This window comes from Stegodyphus dumicola, chromosome 9 (assembly GCF_044657685.1).
Source record: "Stegodyphus dumicola isolate Sdum_Otavi_A_Nest chromosome 9, ASM4465768v1".
NCBI classification, from domain to species: domain Eukaryota; kingdom Metazoa; phylum Arthropoda; class Arachnida; order Araneae; family Eresidae; genus Stegodyphus; species Stegodyphus dumicola.
Genome location: NC_140776.1, coordinates 70,881,789 through 70,901,688, shown reverse-complemented (window position 1 = coordinate 70,901,688; position 19,900 = coordinate 70,881,789). Strand labels below are relative to the sequence as shown.

The 19,900-nt window shown below is 32.4% G+C and overlaps 1 protein-coding gene across 7 annotated transcripts in view; it reads left to right on the top strand.

Moving 5' to 3' along the window:
- The window catches only part of LOC118188446 (alpha-tocopherol transfer protein-like), a 74,335-nt gene that overhangs the window by 39,701 nt on the left and 14,734 nt on the right, over window positions 1-19,900 (top strand). For 5 of the 7 annotated variants that reach the window (XM_085823592.1, XM_035358884.2, XM_035358881.2 and 2 more), the window contains 2 exons: window positions 5,876-6,118; window positions 11,699-11,892. In XM_085823592.1, the coding sequence (XP_085679718.1) occupies window positions 5,876-6,118; window positions 11,699-11,892 (437 nt within the window). The remainder of the gene's footprint in view (window positions 1-5,875; window positions 6,119-11,698; window positions 11,893-19,900) is intronic. The other 2 variants (XM_035358885.2, XM_035358883.2) reach the window with 1 other exon arrangement.

The window sequence follows — 19,900 nt, the reverse complement described above, 5'->3', positions numbered from 1 at the left end:
ATATAAAACGTTATATGGACATAGAAAGTGACGAAAAATTGAAGTTCGAGATTATTAGCTGTTTCGGCCTAGTAACAAAAAGGTAAGTAAAGCCGTCTTACTAAGAAAGTTTGTAAGACCTATCTCTGTTATTCCACATAAACTAAATTAGATCTTACAATGAATCTGGCGAATTCTCGCACAAGCATGAATAAATTACCAGCACAGAAGAAGGGTGAAAAATAGCCCTTTATTAATCCAAACTAATTTAACAGAAAGGCACGGACTTCGTGGGTTACAAAAACACCGTCTACTTGCGGTGGGAACTAAAACGTAGAATATAATACAAGTCAAACCTGAAATAAATAATGCAAGAGCGCACTTAAGTTTACGCCTAAGAGGTGGACTCACAGAAATCTAACCGGCGTGATCTAATAGAATTAAGGCCAAGAGATGTACGAGCGTGACCGCAAAATAACAACGAATCGTGCGCTTGGCAAGCGAAACACACTCTGAACAAACTAAGATATTCACACGTTTAAATAGCACTTCAGTTAACTTTAGTGAGGGGAAGTTGAAAAGTTTAGAACAGGAAATCACACTTAAAATAAATTTCTTATGCAAAATAAGGAAAACCCCACAAGTTGAACATTAGTATGATAAACTGAGAAAAGCCCCCCCACCCAAAAAAAGTAGTAATTCGGCAGTTAACACAATATCGGGAAACCTAAACATATGTTGCTTTTAAAAGTGTTATGATTTTGCTATTGAATCTTATGTGGTGCAAGTGTGCAGAATGATGTTTAATAACAAAGTTGAAAAGACAAAAAGCGTCGTGTTAGCAAGTCTGAGTCCAAGAATAGAGTGGTAAGCTGCGAAGTCAGCGAAAGCATGAAAAATCTTAACAAACCTTATGGTGCAATGTTAAAATCTGAATCCTCCCAGAATTTGTTAAGCAATTATTTATTTACGGTGTACAATGACACTTCAAGATTGCTTTCAAAGCCTAAGCAGCACGAGAACGTTAACTGCATAGTCAGTGAGCCTGCCTTCTTTCTGTGACAAAGTGATGTGCATTTAGAACGTTCTCCAAGAAGTTCTTAAGTGACATCCGTATGCTTAGAAAACACATTTCAACTTGCAACACTGTTACCTTTTGAAACGTTTCCAATATGTACCATAAAGTACATTCTACATGATAAACTAAAGCTGTGCCTGTTATAATTTTACACTTAGGACGTACATTTCAGTGTACAAAAGGATACTTTTCGAAACATTCATAATATGCTGTATTATGAAAACATATGCTATAAAAATGCTTTTCATGTCTTGTTAAATTATTGCATGTTATAACCGAGTACTTAGCATATGTGAAAGAAAAACATGGTTATTTTTGCAACATTTTTGCAGCATGTGCTATAAAGTACGTTTTACTTATGATACAATTACAACAGTTGTTTAATTTTCCGGCAAACATCAAATTATTTATTATTTTTATGTAAAGATGTGTAATGATGTTCTTTACATGTTACATGAGAGTGGAACTAACCCTGGTTTTGGACATGTAATTGTCCATTTTAGAATTGTAACATATAGACGTGGTTCACAACGTTTCGCCTGAACGTTCCTGACACGAAATGCTTCCTTGTATTTTACGTCTGTGAATGTTATCGAGAGTTTCTGAAACACCCGTAAAACATTTGCATTGAACTTGCTACGAAAGTTATGGTGTTAGATGGGAATACTGCAATGAAATACATTGCAAAACACAGAATTTTAAAATATCATATTTCGTTTCTAAATACTCCAATATTTTTCTTACATTTCACTTCAAGTGATTTAATTAATATCCCATATCAAGAGCCTGTAGTTCACTAGCAGAGAACGAGAAATTAATGTAAAATTTGGGAAAACATAATTTGTCAGATGAAAGGATTTTTTTAAACTATTGAGCTTTCTGAATACGTATTTCAAGAATCGCGAAGGACGAAAAATTAAAATCCTCGAGACAACTTGCCACGAGATCTTTAAGCAGATACTCTTTTTGTATTCTGTTCAAGAATATAAGTGTTTGTTGTAAGAATTTTTGATCGATCTCGAGGTTCAAGTAAATTAAAAAATAATATGTCTCTAGAGATCAATTGACCTTACGTCTTGTATAGTGCTGTCATTTTTGTATTTTTCAAACTAACGAAAAAGCTAACAACAGGATATGAAATATAAGGATACGGCTAAATCTCTAAAATAACACGATGGAACACTTAAATAAATTAACAGAAAATATTATTTTATTTTACCTTGAAAAAAAGGTCTGGATAATTTTAACATTGATACCTAAAATCTGGTCTTGATAAATCGAATTCTATTGCATTATCAGTTCTCTATGGTTTTTCAGAAAAAAAAATTTATGCTAATATTTTGTTTGTAAATTAAATATTGCATAAGAAATAATTTAGCAAATTATGATACAGTTCAAAAGAAATGTCCTAAACAAAGGAAAACCTTTCAAGATCTCAAAACTAACGTTTCGTAGAACCCAATCACTACAATCTAAAGTGCTCTGCGTATTAGATTTTCAATGCCTTTGGCGGAGATAAGCATTCTCATATAAAAAGACTGATAAAGTAACTAACATGGAAATATTCAAATGTATATTGTTCTCGAAATCTGATCAAAATTTCGGTAATATTTAAGATAACTTCTGAAATTGCCTTTCTTTTATCTAAATTAAGCCTTATTTTGTTACAATCGTTCATTTTCCAGAAAATTCTGCCTTATAAACAGCAAAACGACAACTTCTTAACCCTTTTATTCATTGTTACTATCGAACTTCATAGTTAAATTACTGTACTATAAACAAGAAAATTGTTTCTTTTTTTGTGTTGATAAGGGTAATTTAAATCTTTTCCACACGAAAATCTGATCTGTAAATGTGTTTTTTCTTGTTATGTCGATAAATATTGAATAAAGAGAACAAAGGTCTCGAATAATCCCTTTTTAGGATATTTGGTATTAACTAACTTACCGCGTAGACGGAAAATTGGTTCATGACTCTAACCGCCGTACTGAAAGACCCTGATTCAAATCCCGGAGAAGGTAAGGATGTAATCTGTACGTCCCTTCATAGGAGGCAACGGTGGCCCACCTATCACGTGCCTCTATAATAAAGGGACCACTGCTTCCGGGCTTAGTAGTGGCCAACGCCTATGAACGACTAGACCCCGCCATTGGAAAAAAAATTAACCACCTTTTAGGATATTTTATATATCAAATATGTTGAGTATATGTTTAATTACCAGCACTTCAGCTGCTCTTTTCTCTGGCACTTCATTTTCCACTTTAAAGCAACAAAGAATAAAACAAGTGTTTTGAAATTTCGCACAGAATATCACAAAGCTTCAACTTAACATCCTACAAATGTTTACTGCATAACACCATTGCTTTAATGCGAGTGTATGTTACGTCGGTGGTATTAAATCGCCTGTATTCTGTAGATTTACTGTAGTACACCTTCAGTAGAGCTTAAAAGAAATCACAGACTCCTAATCTCGACCGAAATTCCTTTGTTTGTTGAAATTTTTGGCTGATTCGAAACTCCTTCGAAATGCAATAATGTGTGTGGTGATTTTAAAGAACTTTTTACATTTATGGATACTTCTGCACTCGTTTAACTTTTAGTTCCGAAACTTTTCGATTTGGAACTAAAAGTTAAAACAAATATTGTGTCTCTCGGCAAAATTAACACTATCCTGATCGTTCAGATTTAGAAACATATTACATTACATTACTGAATGACTGGTTTTACAATATGTGCACTGTACGTGTTTCTGTGAAGCCAACGAATTCTCGTATTTTGTTTATAACTTCTTGATGTTTACCAGTTTCTAGACTTCTAGCATGAGATTTTACGAATTGTAACAGGTCATTAAGTACTGGTATTTCCTTTCGCTTTAAAGAATTTCCCCCATCCTCCTCTGGAAGAAGAATTTGGTTTAAATTGTACTGTTAACATCAAAATAGTACCGACTAATTATTCTACTTGAAACCCAACATCTCAAAAGAACATACATATTCTTTCACGGTATCTATAAAAGTGAATATCTGACGGGGATTTTCAGTTTGAAAATTTGATAAATATAAGATTTTCTTTAACAATGATAAAAGAAAATCTTTGGTTCTCTCCTATAAGTAAATCTTTGAAACAGTAAATTCCACGCGATTTCAAAACTCCTCTCATAAATAGTTAAACACTAAACAATTCTTAGCCCATTTCACTGTGATTTCGTTCAAAGAACATTTTAAATATTACAAGGTTTTATACACCCACTATCACCATTATCCACTATCACTATTGTCACGATCATTATTATCACTATTGTCATTATCCACTATCACCATTTTAAATAAATCACTAAATTGATATTCTTGTTCAGTACTATCATTAAGTATAGGGTACCATTAAGTATAGGGTATTAAGTACCATTAAGTACAGGTACCATTAAGTATAGTATTAAATATCGGAAGTTAGCTTTCTTATGAAATAACAAGCGAATGCTTGTTATTTCATAAGAAATAACAAGCGAATATGAAATAACAAGCGAATGCTTGTTATTTCATAAGCAAGCTAACTCGTTTTCATAATAAATATTTCATAAGCAAAAATTGAAATTTTGAAAAATGTTCTCTCATCTGTTGTAAATTCTCTATTAAGCGACAATTTTGTAGGCATTTACATATAGGTCTTTATTGCAAGACTTTACAAACTTTTTCATTTTCATGCAGTATTGAATTTCGCGCAGATAACATACATGATAATTTAAAACTGATTTGTTTTAAATGCTATTATTTTTACCCATAACTGTCTTAAACAACCCCCCTAGTCTTAAATCTTCCACAAAAAGTTCAAAACGCTAAACCTTCTTTAATGTCTTTCAAATTAAATAATTTATATAATTGTTTCATTCATTATAAGCAATACAACTACTCAGAAAAGAAAGTAATGTTTTGTCGTATATATTTACATTCCAGTCGTAACAAAGAATAAGATAATAGACTGAAGTGTCGTCTCTTCTTTATTCTGTGCTGCATATGTAGCTGTTCCAGAAATAACCGCAATAAAACCACTGTACAAAGCTCCGATGCAAATAACCTACGTAAACAACAAGACAAAATCCCTAATGCGTGGCAACTTTTACATAACAAATTGAATACAAAATGAAATTGAAAATACGGAAGATTTTATTTTCAAGCATCCTTCATTAGTCTTCGGATGCTATTTCGGTGGATCTTTATGTTTTATATTTGCTGCATCAAAACGCAGGCAACTGTGTGTTCATTCATATCCAGTTCGTAGACTTTCAAAAGCACCAAAGCGATATGATTGCGATAAGGCAATAAACATAAATCACTTAATTTACATTTAAGCAATTTTATTGACACTACGTTTATTGACACTACGCTGCGTCAACATAAAATGAAAAGCGAGAAGAGAAATACATATCAAGATTAATGGAAATGAAACAATCAGTCATTAAAGCATGAATAATAAAAGCAGTACTATAAATGTAACGCTTTTAAATTATTATAAATAATACTAGAAAAATTATGTTATTTAAAATGTATTCTGATACATCTTGAAGTGTTTCGAAGTGTAAAGTTAGTAATCATAATTTTTTAAGAGAAATTTCTGACTTTTCGTTGCTTAAATGGCATCCCTTCTAATTATTCACCTGACCTCACTCTCGCTTTTCGCCTTTCCTGTGTATTAAACAAATCAAGAGATTGCTTTTCTTCTCTTTCTGACAATTTTTCATCTCTATCATTTTACCCTCTTAACGATTTTCAAACATTTTCTTTAAAATGTAACTTCTCAACAATATTTATGTACTTCTTACAGAGGAAAAGGATTTGAATGCAGACATTTCTGAAGAGTTCCTCTTGGGTTTTTTACGAGTTAGAAAGTTCAGTGTTGATGCAGCGTTTAAACTACTGAAGAAATATTACCTAAATAGGCAAATTTATCCGAATGTCTACCGCAACTTTACACCGAAACACTGTCATAAAATATTGAAGGCAAATTTTTTGAATTTTTTGCCTTTAAGAAGCCCTGAAGGAGCTGCTGTCTGGGTGCCTCGACTAGGTAAGTGTCTTGTTTCTGTTATTTCATTATACCTGTTTTGAAAATTTTTATGGGACCATTGCATAATGGTGACCCATTTCTAGGACAGCAAAGATGATCGTACTTTTGTAAGATTTTATTTAAAGTAATCAGTTGCTTTCAAGTTAATTCCTTTGTAACCTTCGATTTTTTTTAATCTGCCTTCACAAGAGTTCAAGTTAAATAAGACAACACGTAGTAAATATTTATTTATCTTCCATTAACAATGTGCTTATCCAGTGATTAAGACTGTCCTTCAGCTGCTTTTGCAGTTTACTGAAGGAAGTAAAATACTTTCAGTTTGGTGAATGCATATTTTGCTTGTCCGATATTTTTTAAAAATTAGATTGGAGATTTTTTAAGAATTAGCGAGAGTTATTCAGAGAAAGTTAGAAATTACAGTTTTCTGATTACTGTGTTAAATTCAAGTTTTATGGCTTATTTCATTTATTTCACCAATATACACACTCCTCACAAACGTAAGATATATTTGTATGTTTTTAGAACTTAAGACTCTATACGTTGTTGAATAATCTTTTAAGATTTATTTTAATGATACATTTTTTATTGAATTATAGTCAAACTGTTAGACTTGAAAATGATATGATCTGAGTATAGTCAATCGGTTACATTTAAATAATTACAAATAAACCTTATACCTTAAAGGAGGTTGTATTTTTCAAATTAAAAACTTATTTTCATAAAGATACTACCATTTTTATGTCATGAACTGTTGTAAAGATTTCGGCCTTGATGAACACCACCTATTAACCAGCATATGAGTGCCAGCAATTTTATATCAGGGTACTGCTACGAAAATGTTACAATTTTTATGCATTTGCAATTTTTTCTATTTACTTTCATAAAATATTGAACTAAAATTTTAAAACCGCAACACAATCATTGAAAACGTCTTTCAGTACCAAAAAAGAAGCAGCATATTAGCCAAATTAACATTATAAAAACATGACAATATAACTGCCTATTCTAAATTCTTTAATAATACAATAAATTTTATTTTTTAACAAGAGATATTAAACAATAATCATATTCTTTAATTGCCATTTTAAGCATTTTGCTTACACACGTAGCTTTAACCAACGATACATGGCTGAAAATAAACAAGTTTTTTTATTTGAAATAACAGTAATTTTTAATTCAATATCCTAAAAGTTTTTTTTTTATTCAGTAGCCTATTCTTTTTTTAATTTAATAGCCTAGAAAATTAAGTTTAAATAAAAACATACAGTAAAACCGCCATAAAATGTCCCTATCGTCGTTTACCAAACAATTTTATTCTCCTATGAAGGCGTTAGAGATGATTTTAACTTTCTATGAAGGTGGTCGCCTTAAAGAGATGCGTTAAATACCAGTACTTAATCACATTCCAAGAAATGTGTTATCCGCGTATTTTGGCTGATTTTGATTTGCAGCCAAAAATAGTTGCCGACCCTTTTCTAAATGAATGTAGATGCACGAATTCTGTAAACAGTTATTGTCAGGCATTTAAAAACAAATTCAAATTAACATGATTTATTCAAACACAGAAGGAAACAGAATACGAGGAAAGTAATCTATTTATTTGGGAGACACAGATTGCAAATTTTACTGAATTACTTAGTTCTCGCTCTTTATTTTCTACAGCATTATCAAATTAAAGAGGAAATGATAAAAGTTCTTAAAGAATGGTTGAGAGCTCTTGAGGCAATCTACTCACATAATGAGATTAAACTATTTCGCTCTCATGTCATGGACTCAAACTCTGTCCTTGACTGTCTTTCAAGGTCAACGCGAGACTACCGCATCACTTTCTGATTCGACTCATAGAGGTCGCCACGAGCAAGACTCCGCTGAAAAACAACGCGGTAGACGAATGTTGGACATAATCAACAGCCGCTCCGCGGAATCTCCTTGCAATTTGATACCTAAATGTTTCCAGTTTTTTTTTTTTTTTTTTTTTTTTTTTTAGCTTCCGATTCCATTTACAATTTTTTCCAAAATATTCTTTTAATGCCATTGACTTGACTTTAAGAATCATTGCAATCTGTAAACCTGAAGCATCATAGCACATTGAATGATATTAGAAGCTTAATTTCGTTTGCATAAAAAGTGGGATCTTGAAGTGGGATCTCCTGCAGGTGATAATTCATCATTGCTATGTATATAACAATTGTTTAAAGATGCCCATTAAAGTTCTGGAATCTGTTAAAAGATGGAACACTAATTAATGCAAATTGAATTTGGGGGGGGAGGGTTTAAACCGCTCAATTTTAAACAAAAATATTATTAAATATTTAGAATCTCTGAGAATTTTTTTAAATTCTAGGTAAGGAAATTTTTAATTACGAGCCACAATAATCAGCTAAGTTACGGTTTTAATTTACTTTATCATTGTCTATATTTTCAGGTATGACAGTAGCTTAGTCTATATTTTCAGATACGCCAAAATTATAGATACTTTAAATGCCATTGGTTATTTTAAAATTATGCAAAATTCAGAATTAGAATTACTTAGTTTTTAGAGAAATGCTTTGTGCATGTCTGTCTTCTTCAAGAAACAGTTTTTCTAAAATTTACGAAAATGATTTTGCTTTTGCTCTTTGAAGAACAGAAATTTTTATCATATTCTCTCAAAATATAAAGAAAATTTTTGCATTTTTTTTTAAATAAAAAGATTTGTGGTATATTTTCTGAAATTTATAAATTTGAAGCTGAATTTCCAATAATTTAAAATTCTAAATTGTTTAGTTTCTTCCGAGTCCATTTTTCGTAAATGATGTGAATTATTTGAAATATAAGATCCTGTGCTTCATTAATGGGCAGACGTTATTATGCAGAGAATATATTTATTATTTATAAATGCACTTTCTTCTCAACATACGGTTTCCCTGCTTATTACTTGCTTGTACGAAGTAAGGAAGTATTGTAATCGCGAAAGTTTTCGGGTATCATATTTAATCGAAAATAACCATTTTGATCGCTATCGGGTGCAATTTAATGATGTGTTTACGTGACATCTGTACGTAAGGACAGAGTAAAGGACCCTTTTACCCCAAACGGGTTGCAAAAAGGATTTTAAATAGATTCAGAAGACATTATTTCGTGATATCTGATGAGTTATGGTACATGTGTGTATGTATGTCTGTATGCATGTATCTCGCACAACTCAAAAACGAGTAGCCTCAGAGCGTTGCTATTCTGTATGGACTGCTACAACATATAGTTGTGCACCTCCCTTTTTCGGTGATATCGGTCGACCCAAATATATATATATATATATATATATATACTCACTCAGTTACTCGGCTGTGTGAGCTTGGTATTTTTTTATTCTTATATGTTGGTAAATTGAGCAATTTTTTGCTTTAAAAATGATTGAATTATATTTTTCTTATCTTCCGGTTAAAGGTGCGTCCACACGATCACGCTAGCGACGTAAATGACACAACAAAACGCAGGTCGCTGGCGAAAAGTCGTCCAAACGAGGACGCGAGCGAGGTCTGCGTTTAACCAATAGAAGTATTGCAGAAAAAAATCATGTGACACTCATAGAAGGCTGCAAGTTTAAAGTGTTTTATCTTCTGTTTCGTAATCTGGTCAAAAGAATATTACACTTGGTTATTTTTATAGACAACACCATCCACCATGTATGTAACAAGTAGAAGTTACCGCAAAGATAATTTAATTAATATTCAATAAATGAGTGCCGTATGACTTAAATTGTATCTGTCCTCGAAAATGGATGGTGTTTCGAAACTATTTTAATGAATATTCTTTCATGGTCAACTGCTTTATTTTAAAAGTTGTTACATTTTTGAAGTCAGTATTTGGGTGTATTAATATTGGGATAGTTATACAAGCTTCTTGTAACACATGAAATAACGAACATTTGTAATAATTAAGGAGAATTTTGTAAGGCAGAAAATTTGATTCTTAGAAACTGTAATTTATTTAAGTTCTTATTACTTACCGTGTTACATAGAGGTGAAGCATACGGATATACTGGTCAGATCATTGTTTTATAAATATACAGTTTTTCCCCCCTTAATGAGAATTTGAAATTTATACCAATCTATATGGTTTGAAAGAATTGAGGATGCCGTAAACAATGCTGATTATTTTATTCCTGTGGACAGTTACGATCTCTTTGGAAAAAAAAAAAAAAAAAAAAACTCGCCACTATGTGGTTCAGACGCCATACTGAAAAGTGTAAATAAGAAGTTTTTCCCGACTATGGCCAGTGATAAGAACCCAGTTAGCTACTGGGTGTTCGTTCACGTCGCAGGCAAGAAAAATGAGCATTAGCGAACTCAGTTTTACGTCCTCTGCGTAATGCGAATTTACGCCAGCGAAAAAAAAAAATAAATAAAAAATAAAAGCTGCAATTACGTCGCGAGCGTACTCGTGTAGACAGGCCTTAAGGTATTTATACCTTTAGTTAATCTGCAAGTAACAGTTGTAGAACTATCAACAATTTAAAAGTTGTTTAAGTACGGCTAAGAGTAATTTTTTTTAGCAGCCATATTTGTTTACATTTGAAACTTAGTAGAATAGTGAATTGAATTAAGTCAGTTTCTGCACCAACTTACGTGCTGTTTTGTCGAGTGGCGCCAAATGTAAACTTTCAGTTTTGTGCACCGAAAAATCTGTTTTTTTTTTTTTTTTTTTTTTTTTTTTTTGCCCGCTGGCCGAAAATTGCTTGTTCTTGCTTAGAAAATGTAATTTTAATTGTAAAAATTGCTTTTTTAATTGTTTTAAATGCATTTGGTATTTTATATTTTTAAATTTTAATTAAAGATATTTTGAGGTTTTATGTATTTTTGCCTTATCGCGAAGTGAAAACAAAATTAATTGAATAAGAATTACATCTCTAATGAATTTCGAGGAAATAAGTTTAAATTAAGTGCATGAAAAAATGCGTATAATTTAATGTTCTGTACAAGGAAGTCGTGTGGTGTACACATCAGATTTTGTTATAAGTAAGTTTGCTGATAAAATAATTATCGCACGAAATCATTTTATTAAAGCATAGAAATTTTTTGTGCATAACAATGAAAGGGACTAAGTAAATTATTTAAATTTGTGTATAACAGATATTTTATTGTGTTATAAGGTATTTCTCCCGCCTTCTTGGTGTAATTGAGAGGTCCGTGGTTCGATTCCCGGCGAAGGCGTGTTGCTCATTTTTCACTTCTCCTGCTTCAAAAAAATTAATGTCTCTACAGTGGCGCCCGAACTAAAAGGGTGTTGGATGATGATTTTCCTCAACCAGGATTTGGCGATTGGATCTCCTAAAACCCCAATCGGCCTTTAAAAGTGGAACTCTATAAGGTATTTCTCCGGCCTTCTTGGCATGCCTTCGTGGTGGGGTGGTCTGCACGCTCAGTACGTTTGAGAGGTCCGTGGTTCGATTCCCGGGGAGGCGTTTGCTAATTTTTTCATCTTTCCTGCTTCCAAAAAAATACCTAATGTCTCTGCAGTGTATAATAACGAAATGACTGAAAATAACCAATGCATTTGTAGATACGTAACCGTTCTAATGGCGTTGTTTAATCTTTGCAGGGATTTGGGATACTGATATTTTCTCCCCTGAAGAAGTTACAAAATTTGGTTTGCTTTGTGCAGAAAAGGAAATGAGAAATCCCATAACTCAAGTATGTGGACTGATAACTCTGGCAGATATGAAAGGATTTTCTTGGTCCCATTTTTTTCAGATTACTATACCTAAAATAAAATGCTTTGTGGATACAGTTCAAGTAAGAACAAATTTCATTTAAACTACAAACAGCGAATAATTCAAATGCAATGTTTTGTGCACAGTATTAAGATATTAAAAAATGATAGGAAACCTCTGATTCGTAACTGTAGTTTACTTCAGGTAAAATTTCGTGTAAGATTCAAGTTGCATATACCTAGAAAATAAATAAGTAAATAACTTTTTTAATGGAAATAAAGAAAAATGTTGCAATTTATGCAGAAGTTAGATGATTACTAATTTTATTTTTCGACGCACTTGCTTTCATGCTTTAAATTTTTTGTCATAACGCGTTACCAGTTTCTGCATGACCTTGACTTATTGTCGCCTTGTTAACTTGAGCAACTTGAGAGAAACCTCCAGATTCTTCTCCATTCTATATCATCATGCACATTTTTCTTGAAATTCCAGGCATCATTTATACATAGTTATGCAATTTAATGAATCCACAGCAAAGTTTTGCTTCAGCTTGAAGAAATATAACCGAGCTTAAATTGTACCATAGCCCGAGAAATACTCCTCAGTTTTTGTGATAAATCGTAAATGTAGCCAGAGGATACCTTAGCCCTAATTAAAAGGCTCGGGCATTTCTCTTAGGTAACTGAACCACAATTTCAGCAGAAAATTCTTTTGAGCTTAAAAATTTGATTTTAATAATAAATAAGGCTTAGATATTGATTCTAACTTCTGAATGCATCCCTGTCTTTTTCTATGAAGCAAACTCTTATATGGAGGTTCAAACTTTTAAAGAAAGAAAAATCTCCACCCACATGTGGAAGGTTTATTCTTTGAGAAGTGCAATGAATTTATGACAGAAAATAAATTGTTCGTTCCTGAAAGTACGGTCATCCTGGTCATGCCCATCCAACGTTATTGAATTCCCACAGGGAAAGAGCACATGCAGACTTTTGGAAACGATTTTAACCAAATTCGGGGAGGGGGAGTTAAAATTGTTACTTGCGTTTGCTCTCACATAATTGTTACTTGTTCTTGCGCTCTTGTTACAATCTTGTGTTTGATCTCATTTTACAGATCAAGCCTCTGATTAAAGACAAATTTTTACCCCTTGTCATGCTCTAGTTGACGGCTAGAATTATGTCAGAAGGAGATAGCAGTCAGAAGGTGTCGGATTCTTCTTTCTTAATTTTTATGCCTACACATCTCCGTTAAAACTCGCTTCTGTTTCCTCGTACTGTTTCTAACATTCTCTTTATTCTCATCAGTGAAGCTTTAAACAGTTTACCTTTTTTCATTGGTATACTGCAAGAAAGAACGTTTTTAGTCTCCATAATGCCTTCAAATAGTATATTATATTGTATATTCAGGAAACTCAAATAAGACAAGACAAGGTACAATATTTTATTTTATTCCTTAACTATTCATCATTAATTTTATAATTTATTAAATTTTATTTATCTGCTTACATTTTATTGGACATTAACTTTAATTATTTAGCTATTTTAATTTTAAATTATTTTATTAGCTATGTTATTTATTTATATTTATACCTCTTTCTTGATCGCCTTCCAATAAGGCTGCTGCACTTCTACTGTTAGAAATTAAGGCCTGTAAAACAGACCTAATCGTAAATTTAGTGGGAGCATCGATTTCGTTAAATATCTTTACAAGCATTCTTTAGAAGAAGAGGAATGGATTGAACGAAAAGTTAGAGCAAATGGCTTGATATTGTATTATCTAAATTTTATGTATATTCAGATGTTTTGTTCCAGTGTTACTTTGTTCCAACGTTCTTTGAAACTGCATAAGGTTACGTTCTAATTACATTTGCCTAAATACCGAGTGCCCTTCGTCAAAATCCCTTTCCTTGATCCACGTTGTCCATTAAATTGTCATTGTACACAAGAGCAGTCCAGAAATACACAGCTTAATAATTACTTTGGAAAGTTCCAGCTCTCGACAACCCTTTGATTTTTATTTGTTTGTTTCTTTGAAAGTTTAATTGATATAAAATTATTCGCTTCTTCCGATAAAATTGGAGACGATTCCATTCTATGATTCCAGTGGTTTTTTTTTATCCGTGCATCTATCTCGTTGCATCTCTACAGCTACAATAGGCGACGCTTAATGTGATTACGTTTGTCCATGGAAATATTAACCGAATGATAACATAAAAGGATGAGAAAAATAGAAATGGAATTTAACTAATTTAATATAAATATAACTGGAAACACGTGTATAGGTACTTCCACAAAATTTTAATTAGGAAAAAGAGAAAGTTTGTTTATGAATTGTTCACGGTATCTTAAATACAAAATTTAATTTATGAGCTGTTCATGATGTGTCTGGAAACTATTTGAACGATATTGTGCCCTTATCCTTAATATTCGAAGGATAGCCGTCATTGGAAGAGAACTTGCCAATGTAAAATTTAAAATTAGATGAAAAAGTGACCATGATTTCGCTCAGATGTTTTCAAAAGAATTTTGTTTTCAAGGGGAAAACAAACTTCAGCAGAATTTTTTTTATGCCTAAAGAATAGAGAATTGTATCTGATCGTTCTCAAAATCAACAGAATTATTGAAGGAAACTAAAATAAACTAAATTTAATGAAGTTTAAATACAGCCTAACGGCTTCATAGTATAACTAGCGCGCAAGTTGGCTCTGACCGCAGTTGCCGTAAACAAGCCTAATGACAATAATAACTCAGCGCCGTAGAATTCCAATCGAAAGAATTAAAGTTAGCAATGCGGCCTTCAAGCAGGCAGAACACGATGTTCTCAGAAACTCTGGTGGTCGTCAGAAGGACATCGTCGTCGACAGTTCACTGAAATTATGTATTGTTTCTGAAAAAAAAAAAAAAAAAAAAAATCTTCACTTAAATTTTCTGCGTGTAATTTTAAATTTCAGTCTTCTCATTGACTGATGTAAAAACAAACCAGTTTCCGTTAATACTATCTTCCGAGCGGTAAAATCGCTGAATTCTAGTAATTAGATCTGTGAATAATATGATTGCATGAGTTTTTTGTTGTTTTCCTTATTCCTTCTTGCGCTCACATGCGACTATACATTTATAGCTTTTAAAGCTTGAAAAGCACATGTCCTCGATGTTATCGTAATGCGATGATCTGTAGATGCTTTTTTTTTTATTAAGATACTAGCAGCTACGCAGCCAGCCTTCGTCTGGCTTTTAAATGTACCGGAAAATTCCAAACGTTAAATTTAAAAAATGCGCAGAATTTTACTCTGCAGAACAACTTCATCAAATAAATAAATAAATAATGTATTACATATAACAAAATTACAATGAAATAAGCAATATTCCTTAATATAAATATTAATTATCCTAATAAATAAATTAAAAAACTTTCCGTTGCCTTCTCTCAACAAAAGTCCAGTATCCAAAAGAAACATTAAATTTAAAAACAGCACAGAATTATCGCCCTCATTTTTCAAGTGGCAACAGTGCTGATTTTCAACAGTAAGCAGTCCAGTACACAACTGAATGAAAAACTGTTGCCAAAACCACATTTCTAGAAAAATGAAACTATTCAAAATGATGCTATAAAAACGAAAAGATAAAATTTTAAAAAATCTGATTCGAATTTTCAAAAAATCGCTTCCAGGTGCACTGGCTATTGTCTACATGCACCTATATACTAAATTTCGTAGCCCTGTGTCTATTAGCTTACGCGCAAGCACGAACGAAAGACACAGACTCTTTCTTTTATTATACGCTATATGTAGCGATTTCCCACTACGATGTTCTAAAACTGTGATTTTTTTAAACCTTTTTTTTTTTTTTTTTTTTTTTCGACGACGATGTTTTATTACTATGATAATTCAAAGAACTGCCATATTTTCTCCTTCTTTCTTTTCTCCCACGATTCCTTTTACAATGACATTTTCGCTTTTCGTTGTTTTCTCCGCGACGTTTTCGCTCGCCATGTTTTCGGCGGACGCCTAAAAACGACGTATGCTTAAACACTTGTTTCATGATGCTCTTTCTGAACAATATTTTATTACTCTTTTAGAACAATAACATCACAAAAAAACAATAAAACATCGTATCCTTTTAATTTTAAAAACACCAAAATTATTCTCGAGAATATCAGCGACGCCCAAAGCATCCCAATGTAGCAAAGAAGCGGACATGGACCGATAAAAGAAGGGGACTGCGAGGTGAAAATTAATCCGTCTGTGGCCTCAGATTGGGGACCAGAGATCACCTCCATCTACTTCTTAATTCAATATTTTCATACTGATTTTAAAGCTGTAGTATGCTGCTAAATTTCAGTGAAGACGAAATCCACATTAATATTAATATTCGATTAGTGAAAAATGTGAATTTACAGTAAATTTCTTTAAACTAATCTGAATCCAATTTGAGATCAATATTTTATTAACTCTTGTTGCATTTGCTTTTTATTACTGTTACTATTAACATTATTATTGTTATTATTTGGATGACCATGAATATTTGGTATTCTGGTGTCCCACAATTAGCAATACATTAATTGCTTAAAGAGCTTCACAGAAACCTGTACATGGCCGCACACGCTCCGAATTCAGAAGTAAATTTTCACAGTATCTTTAGAACTAAAATTCAGTTTTGTGGTATGTTGTTTAAGAGTTCAGCAAATGTGATGTAAATGAACGCGTAGAGTGTCAACTATTGAGTTTAATTATGTTAATAAAATATTTCTTTGAAGATATTCAAACTTAAATTCTCGACCTATTTGTAATCTATATGGTCCAGTTAGTATTTCCAGTTTCTTACTTTCTATATCTGAATGTCTCTAAATTTTTATATTCTTCCTCTGCTTCACATCAAGATGGAGGACATTATAATTTACAGGTATATCAGCACACTGTATTTTACGAAAGGCGTTTTTAGCGTCTAAATATGTTGCACCGGAACGTTACATAACTGAAAACCGGAAATGTAAGAATCGGCAACCTTGAGAAATTAAAGATAATATTTCGCCATTAAAATGCGTGAAGAATATTTCCTCAAGTGAGGAGAGCAACAGGTTACTTAAAAATATTATTATCTGTCCTTTTTTCCTGATAGCCTGATCGATGAGTAATGAGGCCGAAGTTAGAAGGAAAGATCAAGACTCAAAAGATAGTGAATTATAGGCATAATAATTTCCGAATAATAAAAAGAAGATCTTTTATGCAAGTTTAAAGCAAATGATTTTTTGTATTTTAGCAAGTTTATCGTTACGACAAAGAATTGAGGATAAAATAATCCTTGTTTAATCTCATATTATATATATATATATATATATATATATATACATATGAAGAGTAGAATTTCCTAATTTTTCAATGAAAGTAACTTTTTCGTCATATGTTTTGTCATAGCACTGCAGGCAAGAGTGTGATAACAGTTATGCAATATATATTCAAGTGGCTTTTTAGTTACGGAAACATTATGTTATCTCCGCCGTATTTGGAATATATCGGTCTTACATTTGGAGCAATATGTTAATAAATACTCCGTATGAAATATGACACATAAATATTGCCCATGAGTGTACTATACTTGAAAAAAAAAATAGAAAACATTTAATATAAAATTAAATTAATAACATAACGAAATGCCTTGAAATTGTTTCTTACTTCATTTTACCAAAGATTTTAACGCACTTGCGTATAATTTATAAAATGCAACTTTTGATGAGCTTTAATTTTAAAATGTTTTGTATTCGATCGTCCATCTACAAAAGCAAATTATTTTATACCAGCATGCTAATCAAGGCTCCTAAATTATAAAGCAGCGAATATTTTTCACGATTTATTGAGAAAAATTCAATCATAAATCATAAATTTGTGATTTATATTTGAGTCCACCTCGGCAATCCCTGCTGGATAGCTAGGCCTAGATTTAAAATTACAAAAATTTGATGGATTTTAATGAATAGCTAAGAATTGTTATCTTAACGGCTTAAAGGAAAAGAGTTTGTTTTTCAGCAATTCTGTACTTCCTAGTGGAAAATTTTAAGTTGATATATAACAATTTTTTAAGCACGTTTATTTTTAAAATTGCATAACAAATTTTTTGCAAGTTTTATTTTTTAAATTTATAACGTTGCGCGCCTCCAACTTGCACGCAACCAAGAGGTGACTGTGAAAACTTGTATAAAAGATAGAGCCTTGTGAAGGGGTTAAGTCCCTTTTTATTCAACGTAATAAAATTACAATTGCGTGCTCTTGACGCTCACAGACTGTGCCAACTTGGCAGTCAAATAAAAATAATAACCTGAAAAGAAAGTAAAGACAAGATTCTAACTACGAGGCTCTCTAAAATAACTAACTCACCGCGTTTTACAATACCGCTGCTAATTCAGCAGACTTGAAGCTCACTGGAACGATTACCACTACTTCCCGCCAAGCACATAGGCCGCAACGCGGGGTTCTTCAATTCTCGATAACTACCTCCGCGCTCGTGCAGTAAGAATATCACACCGAACTCGTTTCCTTCTATTTAAATCAGAATACTTCCGCTGATAATTTGAATCCTTGCGCGTTCTACTCAAATTTACATATTCTGGCATTGGCAGTTCCAGGGGAAAGTAAGGCTTGACAGGAAAGATAGTTTAAACTTAAAATAAATGTTAGTTAAAATAAATATAAACCCTACATTTGCCGCTGCCAGAATTTGGAAAACTTGGAAGCAGGTCCTACAAACGACCTGTTGTAAGTTTCTCTAATTCTGAACTAATTGGCGAGAACCTCGTTTACACAAAAAAAAAAAAAAAATATCTTATGTAACCATTTGTATACTAAAATTCTGTTGATCGTTACAAAGCTTTCTTCTTACAGCAACTTTTCCTGGACTTCATCAATCAATCTTGGTCTTTCCTTCCAGCATCTGGAAGGAATAAGTATCAGTATCTTTCTACATACATTATAATTTACACTTTCTTGACACAATAAATTTTTGTTTTTAACGATTCGTTTTTCTTAGTTATTGCTTACTTCACATTCATTCAATTTTTCAAGCATTAATTTAACTTTACCCTGGCTCTCCACCGTGTGTGGTGTCAAACGGGAATATTCGTGTTTTAGTCTTACAACACTTCCCCTAACCACCATGATTTGTTAGATTTCAACGACCAAATAGACACACCTTACTCGACATTCTACAACTCAATGAGCTACTTCAATAGTCTTAAAAATTCAAATGTAGGTGGAGAACCCTACAAAACACATTCATTCTAACTTCCCCCTCATTCATCTTTAAACATGCAGGCTTTCGCTCTAAAGCATGACTTTACAGTTTAATACTTAAATTTTGACTTCATTGCTTTTAAGCATTCACTTTTAGCATCTACAATTTTATGCTTTTACATAACCTTCAAGTATTTACATACATTTACAAATTTTTAATACATATGCTTTTTACAATTTACCATAAAATGAATAAGAGAAAATAAATTTTTACTTTACTCATTCTTCGCCAAGCTGGCGGCACTGAAAGTAAAATTCTTATTAATACAAGAATACGAAGTTATTTTTATCTTCGGCCAAATTTTGGCTTTAACATAACAGAATTAGTCTTTCAACCAACAGAAAATGCTTGTTTTTAGCTTTTACACTTAAAGAAAATAATACTTTTGCCTTAGCTAAATAAAGTAAAACAAAACTAAGTCTCAACCGAGACATATTGACTTTTCGTCAAAACATAGAACTTCGTACTTATGCATAACATTTCGGAACAAAAGAGAAAAAAAAATTATAGAAGGTTTTAACTTATCTTTGAGTTTTCGATGCTTGAAACTCCGTCATTCGTTTTTGGCAGAATTGGACCCAAGTTAGAGGTTTCATGGATGTTAATCTTCTCCTTACTGCCCTCCGAGTGTCGTCCACCTGACTTTTTCTTTTGCGTCCTCTACATGCTGGCCTCTTGGCGGAGTAATCGTCTGGTTGTTGGCATTTCCGTTTATCCCTGGGACGGCTGGTCTTGACGTCCTCCGGTCTGGAGTCCTTCTTGAATTTCTTCTGTTCCTCGTATTTTTGTGCCTCCTGTTGGCGTTTCAGT